At 42.5% G+C, this 22686-nt stretch overlaps 1 protein-coding gene across 5 annotated transcripts in view; it reads left to right on the top strand.

Annotated features, from left to right (window-relative positions):
- The window catches only part of PLXNB1 (plexin B1), a 130738-nt gene that overhangs the window by 89012 nt on the left and 19040 nt on the right, over positions 1-22686 (top strand). For all 5 annotated transcript variants that reach the window (XM_088134519.1, XM_088134518.1, XM_088134517.1 and 2 more), the window contains 15 exons: positions 649-774; positions 3251-3373; positions 5207-5300; positions 5696-5862; positions 8982-9133; positions 10508-10613; positions 12185-12321; positions 14020-14196; positions 15552-15720; positions 17107-17349; positions 19006-19182; positions 19544-19692; positions 20287-20387; positions 20539-20756; positions 21525-21703. In XM_088134519.1, the coding sequence (XP_087990645.1) occupies positions 649-774; positions 3251-3373; positions 5207-5300; positions 5696-5862; positions 8982-9133; positions 10508-10613; positions 12185-12321; positions 14020-14196; positions 15552-15720; positions 17107-17349; positions 19006-19182; positions 19544-19692; positions 20287-20387; positions 20539-20756; positions 21525-21703 (2318 nt within the window). The remainder of the gene's footprint in view (positions 1-648; positions 775-3250; positions 3374-5206; positions 5301-5695; positions 5863-8981; positions 9134-10507; positions 10614-12184; positions 12322-14019; positions 14197-15551; positions 15721-17106; positions 17350-19005; positions 19183-19543; positions 19693-20286; positions 20388-20538; positions 20757-21524; positions 21704-22686) is intronic.

Raw genomic sequence — 22686 nt, 5'->3', positions numbered from 1 at the left:
ATATAAATCTTTCACCAAGTGTATCTTAAATCAATTGTTATCAGTTTAATGAGGGCAAATTAAAAAGATTCATCTTGATTTTTTTTCTCCCCAAAGCCAAATGACGGGAGAAGAACATTCCCCAACTTGTATTCCACAATTTGGGGAGTGATGTGGAAGGAGTCCTTCTCTTTAGATCCAAAGTTAGTCGTCTGTGAATCATCATTCATTTGAAAGGGCTTCTCCTCCACAACCTAGTAACTGGACAGGTTCATTGTAAGGCAGATAATCCCGCAGAAGCTAGGCCCATGGCAAGCAGGAAAACATCTACATCTGTTTGTAGAATTGGACTGTAATAGAACCTTTTAGACAGGAGAGCTTTTCTGAAGAACCCCAGGCTGCCACGTGGTGATGGTGGTAGTGATGGTGGGACTCTTCTCCAGATATCTATGTGCAGAGAAAGATCACCCTGATTATGTATTGACAAGAGAAAGATATGTTACCACTGTGTTTACCCAGACATTTAATCTGTTCTATGGCCTGTTTCTGCTTTCTCTGTTTTTGTAAGACACTGTAGTTTCAATGTTTTGCTCATGCCCTGTTGTTTTAATCACAGCAAACTGGGCAGAATCATCTTTTACTGTCTTCAGCATGTTTGTGTGCTTTCAGACAGAGGAGTACAGCTGGGGGCCCGAAGCCTGCCCCTGTGTGAGGGGCATCCAGGGATCCTCTCTGATGCCAGTCAATGTGCAGAGAAAGATCACCCTGATTGGACAAAACTTCCACCTCTATCAGGCAAGACTGGGGCAATGGGTCAGGGGGTGGGTGGGCGTGTTATGATGCTGTGATGTCTGGATGGCATACACCCAGTAGTGGGCTGGAGCCAGCTTGCACCAACTCGTGAGAGCCAATTGTTAAATTTTCTGGAATTGTGCCAACTGGTTGAATGCAGAGCTGAGCCTAGCCTGCCAATCAGCTGTTCTGCACTAGCGGTGCAGCACATGGTAGAAATGGAGCCAGCAGAGCCAGTTCTTAAACATTTACCAGGACACCACTATTTACACCTTTTCTATGACTGTCCTACTCCTGCTACAATATTAGTTCTGTGGATTCCATTCTTACTAACTATGGAAGGAGAGATGAACTATGAAGTGTATTTCTGCTCTGTTTCCTTTAAGAGCAAATGCTATATAGGTAGTCCTTGCTTACCGACCACTCGTTCAGCAACCGTTCAAAGTTGTGACGGTACTGAACGAGTGGGACTTAGGACTGGTCCTCAAAATTCCACCCATCACACCACCCCCATGGTCATGTGATCGTGATCTGGACACTTGGCAACTGGCTCTCACTTATGACAGTTGCAGCACCTCATAGTCACATGGTTACCATTTGCCACCTTTCCTGCAGGTTTCCCACAAGCAAACTCAATGGGCAAACCAGCAGGGAAGATCACAGGTCGATCAGGTAATTCTCCCCCCACCTGGCAGCAGCCACCCTTGGGCCTGAAATCACTTGTGTGTACCACTGCAGCCACCCGTGCACCTCCCCCATCTGGCAGCATCCATTTACCTGCCTGCCAGCCTGCTTGCAAGCCGCCTGGGACTTGCAACTTCCTGCCAGCTTCCCCACTGACTTTGGTTGTGGGCAGCCAGTAGGAAATTGCAAAGACATCCTCGCTTAACAACCCGCAATTCTCACTTAACAGCGGCAACAGGAACTGCCGAGATTGCCGTCTCTAAGCGATGTGGTCATGTGACATCATGCTTTATGACCGCATTGCTTAGGGATGGAAATTCTGGTCCCAATTACTGTCGTTAAGTGAGGACTACCTATATAAGCATAACATCAAAGAAGGAAGGAAAGAAATGTGAAAGTGACCATAAAAGTATGGGAAATTGCTTTGGCCAAAAAAAAATAACAGTGAAGAACTTTGAAAACTCTTACAATTGAAGATAAGCTCTGACTATTTAAATCCAGGTCTGTCTAGCTCCTAGGTACCAAATTCTTGGATTCTCTTTTCTTGTTTATCCCCTTTGATGTCACCTTTTTCTTAGCTCAGTTGAGAAATAAGTATTAGAGGAAGAGGGATCTGGAAGAAATCAGGCAGAAAGGTGCCCTTCACCCCTCCACTCCCTTTGCTCCTTGGACTGGATTCCCACATGTATTAGTGCATGATTGAGAAACATTCATATTTAAAGAAACAGGTATGTGCACCTGATATCAGGTATCGGGTCAATTCACAGCTGTCCAGTCACATCTATCTTCCATACTACATAGAAGGGGACAAAAATTGTGCTGCATTAAAAAGCAGTCTAAGTGGGCTGGGTGATTGTGAATTATTGTGATGTTTTATTTATTCTGTAAATAACTTCGTAAGTTAAAGCTATCTCAAATGGTATACAATAATAAGTTATAAGTTAATATAATATAATAAGTTAATATAAGTTAGGTAAAAGAACCTTAAACTAACTAACATGGTCATATCTAATAAATTAATTGTTGATACTTATATGTAAAAACATTTTCAAAAGGGATGGGAAAGAAACCCCAAATTAAATAACACAAACAGGGAAGACGTGGAAGTTTGAGAGCCAGTTTGGTATAGTGGTGAAGGCACCAGGCTAGAAACCAAGAGATTGTGAGCTCTCGTCCCACCTTAAGCCTGAAAGCAACCGGCTGGGTGACTTTGGGCCAGCCATTCTCCCTCAGCCCATGACGTCAGGCTCAGGCAACAAGCTGGTCAGTAAATTCCTGTTGCAACCAACAGATCAACATTTAGTTGACCAGAAAAAGAGGACCCTGCACCGGCAGAAAAACGCTAGGAGTTTAAAAAAAAAAAGGTGAAGACATGGAAGAAGAGAATGTACAATGTGTCACTGTTCATCTTCCCCATAATGATTATATTGCCATAGGATTCATCGTAGACTAATCACACAGGGAAATAGTATACAAAAAGTGTATCTTTGGGAGATAAATTGCGAAAAATATGTGCGCGTTAGGGGAAATTGCATAAATAAAGCAATAGGAATGAAAATGTATGTGCAGCCTTTCTAGACATGCATGTACAAACATTACAAACTTTGCAAAGTGATTTGGAAATGGGATGGAACCAACCTGGGTTTGAAATAGTCTAAATGTCCTGGACCGTGAACACTGATGCATTTGCCCAAGGCTGGCTCAAAAGGACCTGAAGAGGGACAGGGAAAGTTTGGAGAGGGGGCCAGGAATATCCATTCATAAGTATCAGCTCAGCTTCTCTTTCTTCTTCAAGGACCAGCTTTGGGACTATGAATGCGCCTTGGTTCTGGAGGGGAAAACTTTGTCAGTGGAGGCTTATATTGAACAAGATGAAAATGACCCCTCGATTTGCTACATCACATGCCAGTTGGATCAGGTAAGGGCTTCATGGGAGCAGAGCCTGCTCCCAGGGTTCCCCTAGCTTTGGTCTCAATGTATGTATCCATGCATATTATTTGATTATTTTTAAAGGCCACCCTTTGGGTGGCTCTGGATGGCTGCCAAAATATAGCCAAAGAAGGGTGGCTATGTTCGTAAAGAACTGTTGTCAGAAATACGTTGCTTCACCTCTTCGGCATCTAACAGCCAAGATGCAAAGGGAAATAAAATGGGGGAGAGACAGGAAAACAAGTAAATGCTCAGAGACCAGCTGGAATATTCAGTGATGGAAAAATTGTGGAGAAGGAAGGCTGGTCCTAGCTAAACTGACGGAGTAACGAAAGATGGTCTTGACTGAGCCAGAGTCAACTCCTGGTCACATCCATCTCTCTGACAATAGTGTGGAAGTTGTGTGCCATTTTCTGCCAGGGTGCAATTTTGACTTCCTAATCTAGCCTGCAGCTCTGGGATTTCTTGGTGTTCTTCCATCCAGACATGAAAAGGAGGTTTACTAGTTTTCTGAGATTACCCAAAGTCATTTAAGTGTAGCTAAGAGGAGTGATCCTTCACACTACTCCAGATGTTTCTGTCAGCTGAAATAATTGGTAAAAAGCAAAAAGATGGGTGTTAAAATTATCTAAATCAAATTTAAAAAGGAACATTCAAACTATCTGGAAACCAATTAACAATAGAAAGAATCCTACACTGTTTGATTTTTATTTTTAAAATCTCAACAGCAAAAAGCAGGAACCAAAAAAGCCCGAGGCAGAATTCCAATATTCTTTCCAAGGACTCCTGTTATTATTGATGACATCATTGATACACCAAGAGGAAAATCCAAGGAATACAAACACTTTTCAGGGGAAAAAAAATCCTAAGCAGGGGTGCTCATAATATCAGTTCAGTGTGTATATTCAACAGGCACACACCAGTCTGATGGTTAGGAGGAAGAAAAAACCAAACCAAACCGAAAACTGCACTGCAGCAGAGAGTGAAAGAAATAGCATGCAGTAGAAGCCCAGCTCTACTGCATGCTACAAATTACAAGGATGTGTTTGTACAAGTTTATACAAATCATAACGCTTGTAATTGCATAATACATGCGCTCTACATGGCGCTGGCCTTGAAGGCCACCCAGAAGCTTCAGCTGTTCCAGAATGCAGCGGTGCGAGTAGTGATGAACATGTTTCGGTATGCCCATATAACACCTCTGCTTCGTGGGCTGCGCTGGTTGCCGGTTTGCTTCCAGGTGTGATTCAGAGTGCTGGTCGCTCCCTACAAAGCCCTACATATTTGAGGGACCGCCTGTCTCCCATAGTATCTGCCCAGCCAATCCACCTTGTGCGGTTGCTGCGCTTCGGGTTCCTTTGATTAAACCATGTCATCTATCAGGACCCCAGAAGTGCGCTTTCTCTGTAGTTGTGCCTGCCCTCTGGAACAAGGTTCCCCCCAAGATCTGGATGCCCCCCACTCTGCTGTTGTTTAGAAGAACCATCAAGACCTGGCTTTTCACCCAGGCATTGGGTGGGGGAGAGCGAGACCCCTCGCTTCATTCCATCCAGCCTGTCGTGCTCGCCATCTTTTATCAGTGTTATTGTAATTTCTTTGACTGTGAGCCGCCCAGTCGTTGGGACTCAGGCAGCGCACTTATTTTCCCTGGGCACAAAAATCATAAAATGTATGAAGGGAAAACGAAAAATACATTCTTTTTATAATTTTGAAGGCAACCTTTGGATCCAATATTGTTTTTCCTTCTTTATTTTTCTAAAAAACACCAATAACATACTCTTAAATATCTTCCAAGACTAATACTTGGGTGTCTCTTTTTCAGTACAGCTACTCGGCTCCCCAACTAGAATTCAGTGTGGTAATTTTCGTGCAGCGGAAACGGCATCTCCGTGTGGACAGTGTTGAAGATCTCCATGGTACAGGGAAAGGGCACAGGGTTATCATGGCTTGATAACAACAACCCTGGGGCAGCCATACACAAAACATTCTTTGTTTTATAAAAAAACAGAGTTGTGGCAGTTTCTAGTCATACTTTGATCTGCCTTGATGAAGCTCCCTGCAGGTGACTGAGTTCTTTCTGCAATGAACTGGGAGCTGGTAGAGATGTTGAAGAAGAGATTTTGATAGGCCTATCAAAATATGTGGCCTATCTGGGTTTAATGAGAAGGGAGGGGAGGGAGGGAGGTGGGGAGGAAGGAAGACAATAGCTTGCTAGATCCCTTGTGTTTCTTGTCTCACTTGGTTTCTGTATCCAAAGAATTGTTGTAGAGACCCCACTAATGCCCATCTCAATATGTCTCTTTCTCCTCAGTGACCTTATACAACTGCTCGGTGGGACACTTAGATTGCAGCCGCTGCCAAACCGCTGATGCCAAGTATAACTGTGTGTGGTGTGGAGGAGAGCAGCCTGGCTGCCTGTTCCAAGACTCCTGCAAAGAAGAGGTTGCAGACACATGCCCGGCCCCGCTGATTCATGCAGTGAGTAACAGTCCAGTGTGATGGAAGCCAGATGCTTGATTAAGAAACCCACAGGAATCTAGAAGGCTTGCAAATAGCCTGATGAGGCCCCAGACTGGTGAAGATAATGGTTACCAAGGCAGCTAGTTCTAACATAGCAACTTGATAGCTTCTCCTCCTGAGAAACAGCAGCTTTCTTCGGAGAGGGAACGGCAGGGGTTCCCACTTGTTCCCAGCAGCCTGTGTCCAGGGACATATGCAGGCTGTTTATCAGCCCAGTTTTGTCTGTTATAGGACTGGGGAGCTGCTACCCTAAGTGTGGATCCAGGCCATGGCCTCTGGGGCCTTGGCCCAACCCATCAAGCAGGCTAAGAAGATGACTCTACGAGTGGCACCAGAGACCTGATTTTCTTTCCTCCTAAATATAAGTAGCATGTAGGGCAGAAATTGGGAGGAAGGGTACAGTTGGGGAGAAAAGAAACCCTGCCCCCTTTCTGAACCGTGACACGCACACAGGCACCCCCCCCCCCGAAACTTTCTTCCTTAGAATGATTGCTGTATGCGGCAGGAACAAAATGGGGCAGGAACAAAAAGGTTGGATTGTGTAATGTAGGGGTAGGGAACATAGGCTGTCTGGAAGCCAGCAGACCTGGCTAACGTGACGAATATTAAGGGATGCCAGGAGTTTTAGTTCCATTTCCCAACTTTTCTATCTTGATGTAAAAAAAAAAAAAAGATATAACCCACAAGAATCATGTATGACTCTAGCCAATTTTTGGAGAGCTACCAGTTGGCATAGGCAGTCCTGAACTAGCTAAGCCAATGCTCTGATCTTGTAGAGAGCAGTTTCCTACATCCTAGGAATGGGATTCCATCATGGTGCTACATAGCCATGGTGGAAGTCAACCAAAAATTCCTAGTAACCAAGTTCCTACTCCCCAAGGCCCTGAGTATCAACCCTGTGTCTAAAAGATAGCGCTGGGTCAAGGGAAAATCAGTTCTGTTTTCCAGTTCTACTTTTGGAGCTGGGGAATGGGAAAAGAAAACAAAATTCCCTTCTTCCTCCAGTTCAGAAGTTGAGTGGGAAGCTTGCTCTGTTTCTCTGAATTCAGAACATTCCTTGCCCAGAGACAGGAGGTGGAAGAATGATAGGTCACTTTGGTTTTGCACCTAGCTAAAGTTCTGAAACTTCTTAATTATAGATCGATCTTTGGCTTTTCTATTGCTTATATACAACATGGGGCAGACTGTAATACAATTACAACATAAAATAATTAATACAATGGTAGTATGGAGTTGAAGATGGAAAGTTGAGAGGTGTGTCTTTGCTTCATTCAGCTGGAGCAGCAGGTGCAAAGGAAACCCTGGTTCTGTCTCCAAGCTCCAGTTCTCTACTAAAGGGAGAAAGCAAAGGCATGTTGGCTTGATCTGCCTGTATGCTCAATCTTGCATACAGATTGCAAGCTGGAGGTGTGTCATTTGGAGAAAATTGCATTTGGCTACCCAGTTAGATCATTAAGATCAAATGAAGCTATAAGTCCCTATCTGAAGGGTGGTATGAGCAGCGTAATTTTTGTATTCTAAAAACTGAGCCTCGTATATATAATTCATAGACATTGCTTTGTTCTGAAAAATACACAAAATATATATAGGAAGGGATCCGGTCCTAGTTATATGAGCTATCTTGATAAGCATCTCTAAGACAACTGAACAGAGAATAATTTTCATAGCTTCCCCTTCATGTTTTCAAGCATTTTCACAGAATTGACCATGACAGAAGAAATCAATGCCACAATGAAATTTAAAGAAGGGCTTCACTGAAGAAGTGGCTCTTAAAGAACATGGAGGAGAGATGAGTGGTAATGAATAGAGGGCAAGTAAGAGAGAATTATTCCAGAAAGCAACATATACACAGGAAAAGGAAGAGTGTTCAAAGAGAAACACATGACAGGAAAGAAAGCAAACAGGAGGATATGAAGAGATGAGAAAGGCGATAAAGCAAAGGCAGAGAACCAGAGAACATTAAGCAGATATCTTATGTTTAAAGGCCTTGATAAGATCAGAAAACCAACAGTGAACAAAACCCAAAACAATAGAGAGTTTTAGAATGGTTTAAAAGGTAGACAGATTAATATGTATGTACTGTACATTGCTTTGTATTTAAACATTCCATAGATAAGCTTAAAATGATTAAAATGCAACTGATAAAATTACAAAAACTTAATAACACACATGTATTAAAAAGAGATGGGACTGGAAGCAAAACTAATCCCTAATACACATAGGGATGAATAGGGAAATTTCAGTAAGAGTTCTAATAATAGGTGTCTCTCGAAGAGAGGCTTACAGTGGGCCTATGCCACTGTAAAGAAGGCTGACTTATGAATTGCTACAAGATGACAGTCCACAAGTCATGGTGCAGGCAGTAAGACCTCTTCTGACACAAGGAGTCCATGGTGACAACATGGACTCCCACTCCCTGCGTCCGAGGAAGCCATGCTGCCTATACCATGACTTCCAGGCTGTCACCTTCTATGTTCACAGTTTCCAAAGAGGCGGCCGTGTTAGTCAATTGCAGCAAAACAATAAAGAGCTTTATGGCATCTTGAAGTCTTTATTGTTTTTGCTGCAACTGTCTAATAAGGTTGCCTCTCTGGAAACTAGAAACACACAAATTATGTCCCTTGAATGTTATGCATCAGTGTTTGGTGAGAATGTGGAGATGGGGTACAAGAACAGAAAAACTAACGCTGAGTCTAGCCACCCCTCGTTCCATGAGCTTAAAATTCAGGATCCAGTGAGCAGTTTTGCAAGCAAAGTCATGACCATGCTACTCATCTCATAACAATGAGTTCATCTGGTGAGATCTAAATAGCATTTAAATTAAGGAATTGAAAGGTTAATCTGGAAGTCCACATCTTGTTTGTGCCTTAAGGAACTCTTCTTCCAATATTAGGTCTGTCCTTAGCCCCATCAGCAAGAAATTATAAGTTCTGGAGTCATTGTAAAGGCTAAACATTGTTATTGGTCTGTTTCATGTGTGCAGTAGATGAGAGAGGCTCTCATGCTCTCCAGTTCAGTGTGGCTCTCTAGAGTTTCCAAGTGATCAGATGATACGTTCCTGTGGTCATTCTTCTTAGGTTTACCCCTTAACTGGTCTGGTTGAAGGTGGCACCAGAATCACCATTACTGGTTCGAACCTTGGTCAGAAGCATCAAGATATTGCAGAGTCTGTCACAGTTGCAGGAATCCCCTGTGAAGTTGATGCTCTGGTGTATGAGATCTCCAGCAGGTAAGTGCATGTCCAGTCGGCTCATGGCAGTAATAACAGTGCTGTTCCATGGCATAGCTGGGAGTGGGTGAACATTTCTGTTCTCCTCCCTTAAACAGATAGTGTTTTTTCCATCAGCAACAGCACTGATGGAAAAGCAGCTGCTTCTAGTGCCACTGGTGGGGGTAGGGTGTTTGTCATGGGCTAGTGGAATTCATAGGATCAGCTTTATTGACAGGAGAAAGCCTACAGGAGGATCTGGCAGTGACAGACTGAAATCTGCAGGTCTGATAGATTAGTGTGAAATTTAAGAAATATGTTCACAGGAACCTACAGGTCATACCAAAACTAGCAGATTCAAGCAAATCAAAGTTACATTCCCCACAAATAAAAACGACTGGCTGCTGTACCTCAAACCCTTCCCTGATTCCTGTTTCACAGGGTACTGGGAATTGTAAGGCAATGAGGATAGGGCACCTACTTTACTCTGGTGCTTCCTTGTCCCAAGTCAGTAGGGCACGTTCAGTCCTGGTGCTTCTGCCATTTAAACTGCTTTGTCCATGAACATACTTGTGAGATAAAATCCATAAAAGCAGAAGAAAGAAAACCCTTGATTGTGGCTGCTGTTTGCTCCTGTTGGGACAAAGAAGGAAAGGTTGATAATTAAGGTGGGAAACCTGTTGGTAGACTGCATATCATTTACAGTAGAGATTTGGAATTGGAGGATTGGAATCCAACAGCATCTGGAAGAATACAGACCTAAATGGCCGTGTACCTGATTCGGGATATTTTCGCTCTTGAAACTGCAAACATCAGCTCTATAATCAAACCCACCTGCAATGAAAGCCATTTATCTTCAGTAAATAGTCCACCACTTTGCTGACAGATGTCCCTGACACAACTGTACTTTGAAAGATCCAGTGTGATTGAAATGTGGGGAATCAGATGAAACAAATGACTTGTTTGGGCATAGAAGGGGATTTCCCACAAGAAAGGCGGTGACAAAATGCAGTATATTGAATCAAGGAGTTGAAGGGTACCCAGGAGTTGAAGGGTCCATCCCATTCATCCCTATGCTGTGAAATTTGTCATCACAAATGTTACCACATTTGTCATCACAAATGTTATTTCACACACATACACACACATTAGTCTCCTGCGCTGCCAAAAGATGTGTTTGCCAAGCTCTTGGCTCAAGGAAGTGAGCCAGTCACAGACTGTGGAGGAAGGACATTTGTTCAACAGGATAACTCTTCAGGTGGGTGAAGTCTCCTCCCCCACCAGGCCAAGAGCTAAAAGTGCCCCCCCTCTCATTAACTCAGGTTTAGAGCAGCCCATGTGGTGCACCTTGGTGGGGGATTCTTCTCCATCCTCTCTTCTGCCCTTGTCCTGCAGTATCGTATGCACCACGGGCAGAAGCGGCACAGAGAGGTCCGGGCATGTGGTCGTGGAAGTTCCTGGAGGTGGGCAAGGCATCTCTGGTCACGTATTCACCTATCAGGTAAAATGACTCTATAGCTAAAGGGGAGATTGAATAAAAGGACATGTGACTTCCAGGAAAAGCAGAAGTCTCTCCCCTTAATTGAAGCCCTAAACAATGCATCTGGTGCCATTAATGCAAGGGTTAGGAAACTCTCACCCAATGGGGACGCATCCTAGCCCTATTTATGTCTGTAGGGCAGTGTTTCTCAACTGTGGCCACTTTAAGATGTGTGGACTTCAACTCCCACAATTCCCCAGCCAGCTGGCTGGGGAATTCTGGGAGTTGAAGTCCACACATCTTAAAGTGCCCAAGGTTGAGAAACATTGCTGTAGAGGAAGAGGTCATAACTTCCCTAATACCACTAGATCTTAACAAATGAGATATGGGAAAGATTTCCTATGTGCACAGGTGCTCCACGCAGTCAGGTTTACCTGTTGGCATGGAACACCTTCACACGTGCAAAAAAGTATTCATTTTCACTTGTTGCATTCAATTCCAGAGGGGCAGAAGAAGGGGTAACCCTTATTAGATGGGTTTCTTTTTTGGTTGTATGTTGTTTTGGGGTCCGTTCACGGTTTCTTCTTGGTGTTTTGTAATTTTTTATTCTTAATTGTAATCCGCCCAGAGTCGCCGGGAGTTGGGTGGCCTATAAAATATATAAATGCAATCAATAAATAAAATATACTCTCACCTACCTCTTTCCACAGTCTATTTTGAGGATGTGTAAAAAAGCTCATGTTAACCCTTTTTTTCAGATACTAAGCCAACCTCTTCAAAAGAACCAGACTTGGTTTCTTTGATGTGTTGAAAGGACAGTTCTCAGAATTCTCAGGCAGCATGGGGATTTCATTTGTTCCATTTGTTCCATCTGCATTACAGTCCCTCCCGTTAAAAGTTGCAAAGATCGTAATTAACATGCACTACACAAATTGCGCAAGTGTTTGATCCATTGAGTCAAACACTTTTCCCACACTCCCATTCTGAACGAATATGTGCAATTTCTTACAACCTGTGCAAGTCGTAAACATGTTGCTGTATGAACCATAACAGGTATATCAGCAAGGCAACACTCTGTGCAGGTGATGATGAAATACTCTTGTACTTCTAAATCTACTAGAGATAAAATCATTCATTATCAGCTCTTCCTGTCATGTGGATGTGGGGACCCTGTAACTCCCATCCCCCTGACTACTGCCATGCTGGTAAGGCTGGTAGAAATTGGAGTTCTACCATAGGTTCCCAATTCACCTCTCACCTCATAATGCTTTCACATGGAACTTCTTCAGTGAATGGGGTCACTTTTTTCTATCCACAGTTCTGGCTGCTTGATTGTTTTGTACCATCCCTGGGGATTTTGCTCATCAATTTTTTTCCCTGTGTGAACTGAGTGGAAAGAGTTTTCTTTCCTGAGCAAAAAGTGGTTCTGAAGCAACCAGACTACCCTCAGCTCTTTATCTTTAGAGGAGCCTATTTTTCAATGCCCTGGTGGTTTGAAGAGCACTAACACCATCCCTCCAAGTATCTGCATTCCTCGCCTGTCCATCTTGCCTTTTCTGATGCAGTCATTCCTTCCCTGCCCTTCTGTGCAGAATCCAGAGTTGAAATCCGTTTCTCCAGCTCGAGGCCCCAAGGCGGGAGGAACCTGCCTCACACTGACCGGATCGAAGCTGCTGACTGGAAATCCCAGCAGAATCAGCATTTGGGTTGGACACTTCCCTTGCTACATGTAAGAAAATAAGGGCTGGCGGCAGCTACTTTTTCAGATTTGCTCCCAGGGCATTATTTAAGGATGTAAGAATTTGGCTCAGTCCAAGACGGAGTTCATTGGAACCCAGACATTCCACCCCCGTATATACATACAAATATATAGACACACACCGAGAGACATACTGTATATACATACATGCATGATAAAAGACAACCTTTGCTATGGGATCAGAAATCACTCTGGGGGGCTGCACAAACTCCTCCTTTTCAGAGTTTATTGAAGATCCTCATCCACCTTTGTTCTCTTAAATGAAAGACCAGGAGCACTTGAATCTCCTGGTCTTTCTTGAATCTGTCTACTTTGGAGAAATTTGGATTTTCTTGATTTCATTTTTGCAAACTTGTTAATTCGGTTTCTGAGTTCTCATTTTTCCATTCATGTGTTTTTCTACAGACTTGCTCCTACTTTATGCTTTTTTTTTTAAAAGCATAATTTATTTTTTACATGTGTATTGGTTAAAAGAGGCAAAATTAGACCTGGTCTTATTCAGATAAAAACTGAATGTCTTTCCCCCCACATCCCTATCCTGCACTTCTAAGAAGGAGATATGAATCAGAGGACAAAGAGATCATCTTCAGTCCCATGTGGTTCTCACTAGGCTTGGAGTCAAAAATATTGTTATGATGGATGTAGTATGTTTGGGATAGGAGAAATCGAAGAGGAACAGTCAAAACCTATTAAATCTGTTGTAATCCTATACAGGTAGTCTTCGTTTAGCGACTGTCTCATTTAGCAACCATTCACAGTTATGTCAGTGATGAAAAAGTAACTTTACAACCAGTCCTCACATTTATGACCTTCACAGGTCTGTAAAGCAAAGGAGTGCTGAAATAAGACCACAAGCACATTTGCAGTTTCACTTAGTGACCACTGTGCTTAACAACTGAGTTGCCAGTCCCAACTGCGGTTGCTAAATAAGGACTATCTGTACATAGTTGGGAATAAATCCTACTCAACCCAAGAGAATAATTCTGAATAGATAGGATTAAGACTGCACTATTCATTGTTTCAAATATTAGTAAAATAAAATGGTTATCAAAATTGAAAAGAAGAGCCTTGTGGCTCCCCAGTGCCACTAGACAGAACATGGGGAAGGTTGGAGAAGATTTACTTTATACCAACCACTGTTTATTATAACACAATACTGTTCTCATTATTTTCCTTTATATGTCCGTAAGAACAAAAGACTAGAAACTAAGCTTTTATTTTTAGTAAAAAAACATAACACTCATGAAGTTTTCATGAAAATGTTTTCATGTTTAATTAAATCAGGGAAAAGAGCCAGAATCTCTCTGAGGAGGGCATATCTCCACAGCATTGCTTATAGCTCTCTCTCTTCGATTACACACTGGCTGTTTGCTCTAGATGTGGTTCATTTCTGTGGCAAAGTAGCATCTAGGAATGTACTCACAGTTTATGGATTGAAGAGAAAAAGCAGGACTGGGAATTCAGTCTTCTCACCTCCTTCTCTTGGTAGCTCCTGGAAACTTGGAAGATACTTACAGTAGGCCACAAAGTGCCCAGCTTTGCCCACAAATACTATGTGGCTTTTAAATTGTGTTTTTCAGTGAGGTTTTACTGTTTTGTAATGTTGGTAAACTAAGTATTTTCTAGAGTAGGTTTGTATATTTCTCTTGCTTTCTCCTTCCTCCAAAGTCATTCTGAGGTGCAGGAAGATGAGTTGCTGTGCCAGACAAGTGCCAGTAATGTGTCTACAGAGTTTTCCATCACAGTCAAGTATGGTGATCAAGAACGGAAGTTGAAGCATTCCTTCTTCAAATACACCCTTGACCCCAACATCACCTATGCAGAACCAGCCAAGAGTTTCCAGAGGTAACAACAAACAGGACAGATCTGAGATGAAGCTTTGTGGTTGAAAATCTGTGACTTGAACTCCTGTCCCTTCTGCTCATGGGTCCTGCTGACTAGGATTGATAATTTTTGGAGTCCAGCAGTGTCTAAAGAGGGACAGGTTTGCTACTCTGTCTTATGCTGAGGTATTTTAACATTTAAGAATTAAATGACCTGCACGTTTCTGTCATACTATCAATCAGTGTTTCTGAACCTGTGGTGTGGAGATCACAGGTAGTTCGTGAGGACTATGCTAGTGGTTCCTGGTATAGAGGCCAAAATAAAATGATAATTAAAACTAAGTAGGCAAAATCTCAGAAGAGAGTTGGGGCAAATCTAATGTGCTCTCAGTCATTTTTAAGTTTTAAATACATTTAAATTTAATGTTGAGATCCAACAGGCACCATTTGGGGAAGAAATGGGTGCCATCATGCCCACAGGTCCCATGCTGCTGACCACTGCCTGATGTGGTGGTCCTCCAAATCTCTTGATGATGATGTTCTGATCCACATAAAGGAGAAGCTAATCCGTATTAAAAACGAGTCCGCCAGTGTAGGTCTTGCATCCCCCGTTGCAATTCCCTGGATCAGACCAAGTACTCCAATCAGTAGCAGCTCTCAGGGATCAGACAGAGGAATTCCTCCAGCCAACATATTTGGAGGTGCCAGAGTTGTGCCTGCTACCCACAAAATGGACCTCGGAATAGCAGGATTGAAAGAGAGTTTCTGCCGCTCCTAGTTCAGCATTCCAACCACTGCAGGGCAGTGATTATCACCCAGTGAAACCACCTATTTTCTCTACAAGGCAAGCAGATAACTTTGTGAACATCTGCTGTTTGACAGCACAGTTTTTTCATAGTTGCTAAGTCTTGCCTGTTTTCAGGAGATTTTCCTTAAAGCATGTGGTAAGAATATGGATATGATAGGGTTATAGAATAGAAATATAGGAAGCTGCCTTAATCTGTCTCAGATTATTGGTCCATTTAATTGTGAATTCAACCTATATATCAGTGGGACACACAATCTGTTACCTCCCACAATCTGTTTGGACTACAGCTCTTATTGACCTCAGACAATGGGTTCAGTGGTCATGAGTTATAGAAACTGTACCCTGACCATTTGGACAGCACCAAGTTGCCATCTCCTCTTCTATGCTGTCTGACGAGGCAAATGTGGTGGGATCTATGAGGCTGCAGGGAATCACCCTGGGACTGCAGTGTCGATTTAGAACCATTGATTGTCTTCCATTGCCTTAATGGAAGAATCCCAAAGCTTCAAATACCAAAACTAAATGTGCTAAAGCCGCCAATGTTTGTACATCTGTATGCATTATTTCAGTGGCGGGCGAGAGATAAGAGTTCATGGGCATAACCTCGATGTCGTGCAGTGGCCAAAAGTCCGTGTCACAGTTTCACCCTTGGAGCGCCGACGACGGGGAGTGGGAAGGTGGCGTAGGATTATCCCAGAAACAGAATGTCTAGAGAATGCTCTCTGCAGTGTCCAGCAAGTAAGTGAGATAAAAATATACCTCTTAACCTGTTTCAAGCTAAAGCTAGAGAAATCCAGGTTGGAGAACAGAACTATGTTCAGCTCACTTCAGGGCCAGGAAGAGTCAGGCATGGTTCAAACAGGAAGTTTGGATATTATTCCCACAGTCAAGAGCCAGTTAAAGGCTTCAGCTGATGTTTCTAGCATGCCACATGTGAGGAAAGGAGCCATATTCCATTCTTGAGGCATTCTTGAGATCACCCAGAAGGCACAGACCAGTTCTCCATCTATCCAGAGGGCCAGACTATAAAAAGCATGGATTTAAATTATAGGAACGCAAATTCTAATTGAGTATTAGAAACAACTTCCTAATAGTAAGAGTAGTTTGGTAGTGGAACCAATTACCCAGAGAAATGGTGGGCTCCCCTTCCCTAGACATGTTCAGGCAGAAACTAGATAGCCATCAAATAGGGATGCTTGAATTTGGATCCCTGCATTGAGGGTTGGATCTGGTGGCCCCTTCCAACTCTATGATTCATTGCCTTTGGCCTTGCTAGGAAGATTTCTGCTACGCTGGGAAGTGCTGTGCCCTTTCTGCACTGCCAAGAACTCTGAAGAATCTTTATAATGTTTGTTCTAAGCAAACGCTGCTGGTAAAGATGTTCTGATTCTTGGGGTTTCCATAGGAGTTTTTGCTGAGATTCATGTAGTCTTTTATGGGATCGTTCCTGCCCCTGATTCCCCTCTCTGTGACTTAAAGCTTCTCAGCTACCAGCGATCTGTCATCTGCTATGTATCTCTTCACCAAAAATGGAAGCATTTCCACACTGTTCTGGCAAAATGGGAAGAAGGAAGCATAAACAAATGTGAGCCTCATATTTTTTAAAAATAGTCCATTATTTGAATATATTACAGTACCTTTTTACTACTGGACTTAAGTGAATTTTCCCCTTTCTCATGAGGTTTACACAAGTTACTGCAAATTATATTATTTATTAATTTATTTTCATATATTTATGAACAGTGGAGGAACACCTGAAGGAACATTGGGATATACATCTGACTCCCAAACCCCATCCCAATTTTTTTCCCCAAGCTCTATGTAAAATAGGTTGGACTGAAAAGCAAAAGATTGACTCGAGGCCTCTCAGGGGATATCCTGGTTCACTGGGGTCTTACTAATTCCAGTCCAGAATTCGAAGCTCTGTGTTGAACAATCTATTTTGCTTGAAGACTTGGGTATGGGAATGAAATATAGATGACGCCTTGGTCAACTTCTACTAGAAAGTACCCAGAAAAGGGTATGGAGAGCCACTTCAGGAATTTCTTGTGCTGAAAACAGAGTAGCTTTGGAAGAGTGGAGAATTAGTTGTCACCATTCATTTCCCTTCATTTCTGATCCTAGTTTGAAGAGCCATGTGAAGTCAACTCTTCCAACCTCATACTTTGCAAGACACCAGCTATTAAGCCATTGTCCCACTCCATTCAAGTAAAACTGGAGTTTGTCCTGGATAATCTCAGCTTTGACTTCAATGCCTTTCATCCCACTGGCTTTTCTTATGAAGTTGACCCCTTCCTGAAGCCCCTCAATACAGACGATCTCACCAAACCGTACCGTCACAAGCCTGGAAGTATCATCTCCGTGGAGGTAAACAGAACAGCTTGTTCTCCATAAACGGAGGCAATGTGTTTTCTTTGGTTATTGGTTATGATTATCTTGTATTATGTAGGATACTGCCTTTGCTTTGTTTCAAAAATTACAGCTGAGATTCTCAAGGTGCTGTATGTACATTTATATATGCATTTGATCCATTCATCCATTAATTTACATTGCACATTTCTTCTAGGAGCTTGTTGTAACATATCTAGTCTTCTGTCCTCTCATTTCTCCCACAGCTACAACCCTGGGAGGGAAATGTCAGGCTGAGAGATAGTAACTCAAAATCAGCCATTCACTTCTATGGCTGACAGTGGCGTGAACTGGGATCTGCCTAGTCCTCACCAATACACCTTACCATACACAAATGAGCCATGAACACACAAGTAAAGCAGGAAGATCATCTCCTGTTTAGAAATAGTTTGCTTCAGGTTTGGAGATTCTGTGTAACCCCTAATGGGGTAATAGCCCAAGATAGGCGTCTACTTTAACACAGGGATGAAGAATATGTAGTCTTTCCCATTTTTCTAGCCTACAGTTCCCTTTATCACTAATCTTTGGATTGGGTTTGAAAAAACTGATGAAAAGGAAGTCATAAATGCAGGGAGAGTATTGAAAAAATATATGGCTGCAGGCATAGATGAATTAACTGGAGAAGTATTAAAATATGGATGTGGTTTGTTTATGGGGAGCTAGAAACTTATTTAATGTGTACATGAGAGGTGCATGTGTGCTTGATGACTGGAGGAATGCCACTATTGTTCCTTTATACCAGGGTTTTTCAAACTTGGGAACTTGAAGATGTGTGGACTTTAGCTCCCAGAATTCCTCAGCCAGCATGCTGTCTGGGTAATTCTGGGAGTTGAAGTCCACACATCTTAAAGTTGTCAAGTTTGAAAAACACTGCTTTTTACAAGCAGAAAGGTAGGAGGAATAAATGCAAACACTTCATGGGGCTTGGTTTGCTGATGGAGCCTGGGAAAATGTTTGGCAGAAATCTGATTGAATGGATACATGGGGTGGCAATGAATAACATTTGGGAAATGCAGGGTGGTTCTGCACCTGGCAGGGGATGTGTAAGCCAATTTTTTGCTCTTAGCAAGTCTTTGAGAAATGTATGAATGTGAGAAAGAAACTTTAATGCAGAAAAAGTATAATAGAACACGTATGATAAAATGAATAGGCTTGAATTAGGTTGTATTTTGTATGGAGTTGAAATTTGGTTACAGAATGTGATAAGGTATGATGGAAGTGAGGCATATTTGATAATAATTGGAATGTGCAGAGAGACAGGATCTTCAAGCCCTCTTCTGCCCTGAGCGCAGAAATGTAGCTGGAACCTCCCTGCCACTAGCAAGCTAGCAGTCACTTTTTTGCAAACTGGTAATGTGTAGACCAGGGTTCCACAAAGTAGTCAGTATCGACCTCCAAGGGTCAATGGGACTATCCAAGGGGTCAATGTTGCTATTGTTATTATTATTTGTAGTATTATTAAAGTAGTATTTGTTAAATTATTTTCATATAATAAATGTTTGGGGGTCGATGACCGATCTGAAACTTCATGAAGGGGTCGATGAGCTGAAGAGTTTGGGGATCCCAGGTGTAGACTAACTTTTCACAAGGCTGTCCTTATATTCGTTCCTCCAGGGAGAGAACCTGGACCTGGCCATTTCTAAAGATGAAGTAAAAGCCATGATTGGAGTTGGGATCTGCTCAGTCAAGACCCTCACAAAGAACCACCTGTATTGTGAGCCTCCCACTGAGCAACCAGCCCCCCAACACCGGGCTAAGCGGGAAGGCACTGACTCCCTGCCAGAGTTTACGGTAAGATGTGGTCTAGGGATGATGGGAGTTAAAATTCAATCTAAATGGGAAACCTGCTTTAAGAAGTTGGTTTTTTACTTTAAAAATTGCAGTGATATGTAACCAACTGTGGGAGGAAGAAAAAAAAAAAGTGTAAATTTTGGTCATTGGTTTCTCCCTTCTGCATCAGCAACTTTGAGGGACTACTGGATGAGGGATCTCAAATTCTTGTCAATAAAAACAGTGTTCAGAAATAATGCAAAAAGGAGCAAAAATAGGACTGGCAGCCACTTGTGATGAAAAGCCAGAGGCTTGAGAAATTTTATCTTGGCCCATGGTCTATCTCCCAGGCTGGTGTATTTATACGTTTGTCCTCCTGCAGGTTCAAATGGGGAACAAGAACTTCTGGCTTGGTCGTGTGCAATATGATACAGAGAGTCAGCTCACCTTCCCGCTGGAGGCCCAGATTGGCCTGGGAGTGGGAGCTTCTTTTGTGGCCTTGATCGTTCTCATCATCGTCTTCATCTACAGGTGAGAAGGTGGCGGCAAACTGGATCTCCTAGCAGAAATGAGATGAGAGTCAGGGTCTTCCTGTTCCATGGATTCCCCAGATGGATTCCATTCCACATTGCTGGTACTGATCTAGAGAGGCAGTGAAAGATACATCCGCCATCTCTGCCAGCAATAGCTATCCCATCCCCATACTGGAGAGAGAAGGAGACATGTCATGAGTGGAAGAATATCTCCTTTGTATGCAAAAGATCTTGGTCTTACCATTTAAAAAGGATTTAGTAACTAGTGATGGGAATGACCTTGTTCAGCCTGCTCCCAGTTTAGGTAGACGGTACAAAAGAAGATGAATAAATATTCCAACCTAGCATAAGATTCAACATCTGCAATATCTCTTCAGTTAACTCCCTTTTTTAAAAAAGTCTGTCTTTTTCCCTGCCCTTGCTCCTGCTCTCCAGATTCAAATTGTAATAGAAATTACACACTCCACAAAACATTTCCCAAATGATCCAGACAGAGAGAATATGGGAGGACATTCTCCAATGAAGGAGGTACCTTTGTAAAATTTGGGAAGAAAGGGACCAGTGTGATTTTTTTTTCTTTTTTTCATTATAGGCGGAAGAGCAAACAGGCCCTGAGAGATTACAAAAAAGTTCAAATCCAGCTAGAAAATCTGGAAACAAGTGTCCGGGATCGGTGCAAAAAAGAATTTACAGGTAAGAGAAAGCATTCTGCCCCCTACTTCTAGAGATGCCATATTCACTCAATTCCTGATATAAGGCAGAAACCTTTTTAGTTTTCTACGTTTACCACACTCCATCTTCTCACGCCACTCCCGGATGACTCGTGTGCTTCCTCTCTTTCTAGACCTCATGACTGAAATGATGGATCTCACCAGTGACTTGGTTGGCACCGGGATTCCTTTCTTGGATTACAAGTCCTATGCGGAACGCATCTTCTTCCCGGGTCACCGTGAATCACCACTGCAAAGGGACCTGGATGTGCCTGAATCCCGGAGGCAGACGGTTGAACAAGGTTTGGTGCAGCTTTCTAATCTCCTCAACAGCAAGCTCTTTCTCACCAAGGTATGTTTCAAATAAAGACTCAAATCAAATCAATCACACACAACAGAGTTCTACCCTGCAGGACCCAGGCCATAATGGCTAAAGTCATGCATAACACCCAGGATTGTTTAAGGCCTACTGATTGCACTCAAATAACATGCTAAACTTGGTTGGTTTCAGCTTGGCTTGTTTTTTAATGGCTTAACATGAATCTAGCCTGTTCATTTGATTTTCAGTGTAATTGAGTGAGTGCAGAAAATGAGTTAATGCAGTAACAGAGTTAAAAGGTATTGTTCAGACTCAGCCTGGATGTTCATTACTTGAAGCATAAAAGTAAGTTCCTAGCCACCAGTGTAGAAAAAGATTGGAAAGCTTATCAGTAGTTATTACAGAATGTTTAAACAATCTCCGGAATCAATCAGGGCATATGACTGTTACTCAGCGCAACTTAGAATGTTATAACAAAAGCCTGTTTAGCAGAAGTGAACAGATTCTTGGAGTGGAGGGAGCAGAAGAGGAGACTCAAAGTTGGAGAGAAAACCACACCGTGATGTGTTTTTAAAAAATGCAAGCTTATCCAAACTGCGTGTATTCTTCCATTTGCATATGAGATATGGAATTTGTGGTTTTATTTATTTCTGCTGAGAGTTGTTTTGCCTGCTTTAGCTTTTTATGGAGCTTATTTAATTAAATCAATCAATTAAAATGGCTATTCTGCCCACCAGCCAAGAAGTAATTGCCTAACAGCCAACAGCCAGTGTCATCTTGGATCATCTCTCTTTTGTCCAGTTCATTCACACCTTGGAAATTCAGCGCACATTCTCTCCAAGGGACCGAGCTTATGTTGCATCACTTCTCACAGTTGCCTTGCATGGGAAACTCGAGTACTTCACAGATATCCTCAAGACTCTCCTGAATGACTTGGTGGAGCAATATGTGGCCAAGAACCCAAAGCTGATGCTGCGAAGGTGAAGGACAATGTCAGAAGAGAGCCTGGGAGACACACAAATTGAGGAAGGGCACATGTATCAGGGCTACTGGTCTTGATAGTTGTGGGATGCTCAAGCTGGGGGACAATACAATGGGGAAGTTTTATTGCCCTTGTTCCTGATATGCAGATTTTCTGTAGGCATCTAGTGGTACCTTTGTGAAACAGGACATTAGATCCAAGAGGCCTTTGCTCTTCTTTCTCAGGCTGAATCACTTTCTCTTGATTGCTTGCTCAAATGGATAAACCTGGTCTGGACATTTGCTGTACAAAACACCATCGGAATTAAATCAGAACTAGGATATTTCTGTAAAAGATGGTGTTCTCTTTCCAACAGAGACCAACTAAAAAGCTTAGCTGTGGCCAAGGAGGCAATAGTCAATTCCCAGTGTTTGCCAGCTAGCACAATGGGCCACTAAAAAACAATGGCATGTCACTTCTTAATATGCGAATGGGGTAAGGGTCTTTTCTGTGGTGGCTCTCCAGTTATGGAATCCCTTCCATAAGAAGCGGACACTGTCCCATCTCTAAAGAGATTTTAGGCAGGTATACTCTGCGTGGTGCTCAGGAATTTTGTTTTTTAAGAGGACTGAATTTGCCTCCCTTCTCAGTGTTAGGTTTTAGTTTTTATAGGCCTTTGTTTTGGAGCCTTTTAAACCAATTGGGAAGGTTGTTAGCATTGAAGAACAATCTACAATTATTAAAAATAAAAATGTTCCTATAAATAAAGTAGCTACTGATTTTTAATGGATTTATATTATCCCTCTTTCTAAAAGCCTGTACATCAGACAACACCATCTTTTACAGTAACAAACACCATAAGGAACATACAGTTAATTATAGAGCAGAGCAGGTAGAACTTCCCAAAGATACTAGGAATATCCCATCTCCCCATTTCAAGATTTTTTAAAGAAGTGGAATGTTCTAAATAGTGTGTCACCACTGTGATGTGTGACAATAACG

The sequence above is a fragment of the Python bivittatus genome, unplaced genomic scaffold, assembly GCF_059951505.1.
Source record: "Python bivittatus isolate LINGU-HERP-01145 unplaced genomic scaffold, Pbiv_v1 ctg000080_np1212, whole genome shotgun sequence".
NCBI classification, from domain to species: domain Eukaryota; kingdom Metazoa; phylum Chordata; class Lepidosauria; order Squamata; family Pythonidae; genus Python; species Python bivittatus.
Note: the sequence above shows the minus strand (reverse complement) of the source record. Positions and strands in the feature narration are given on the sequence as shown.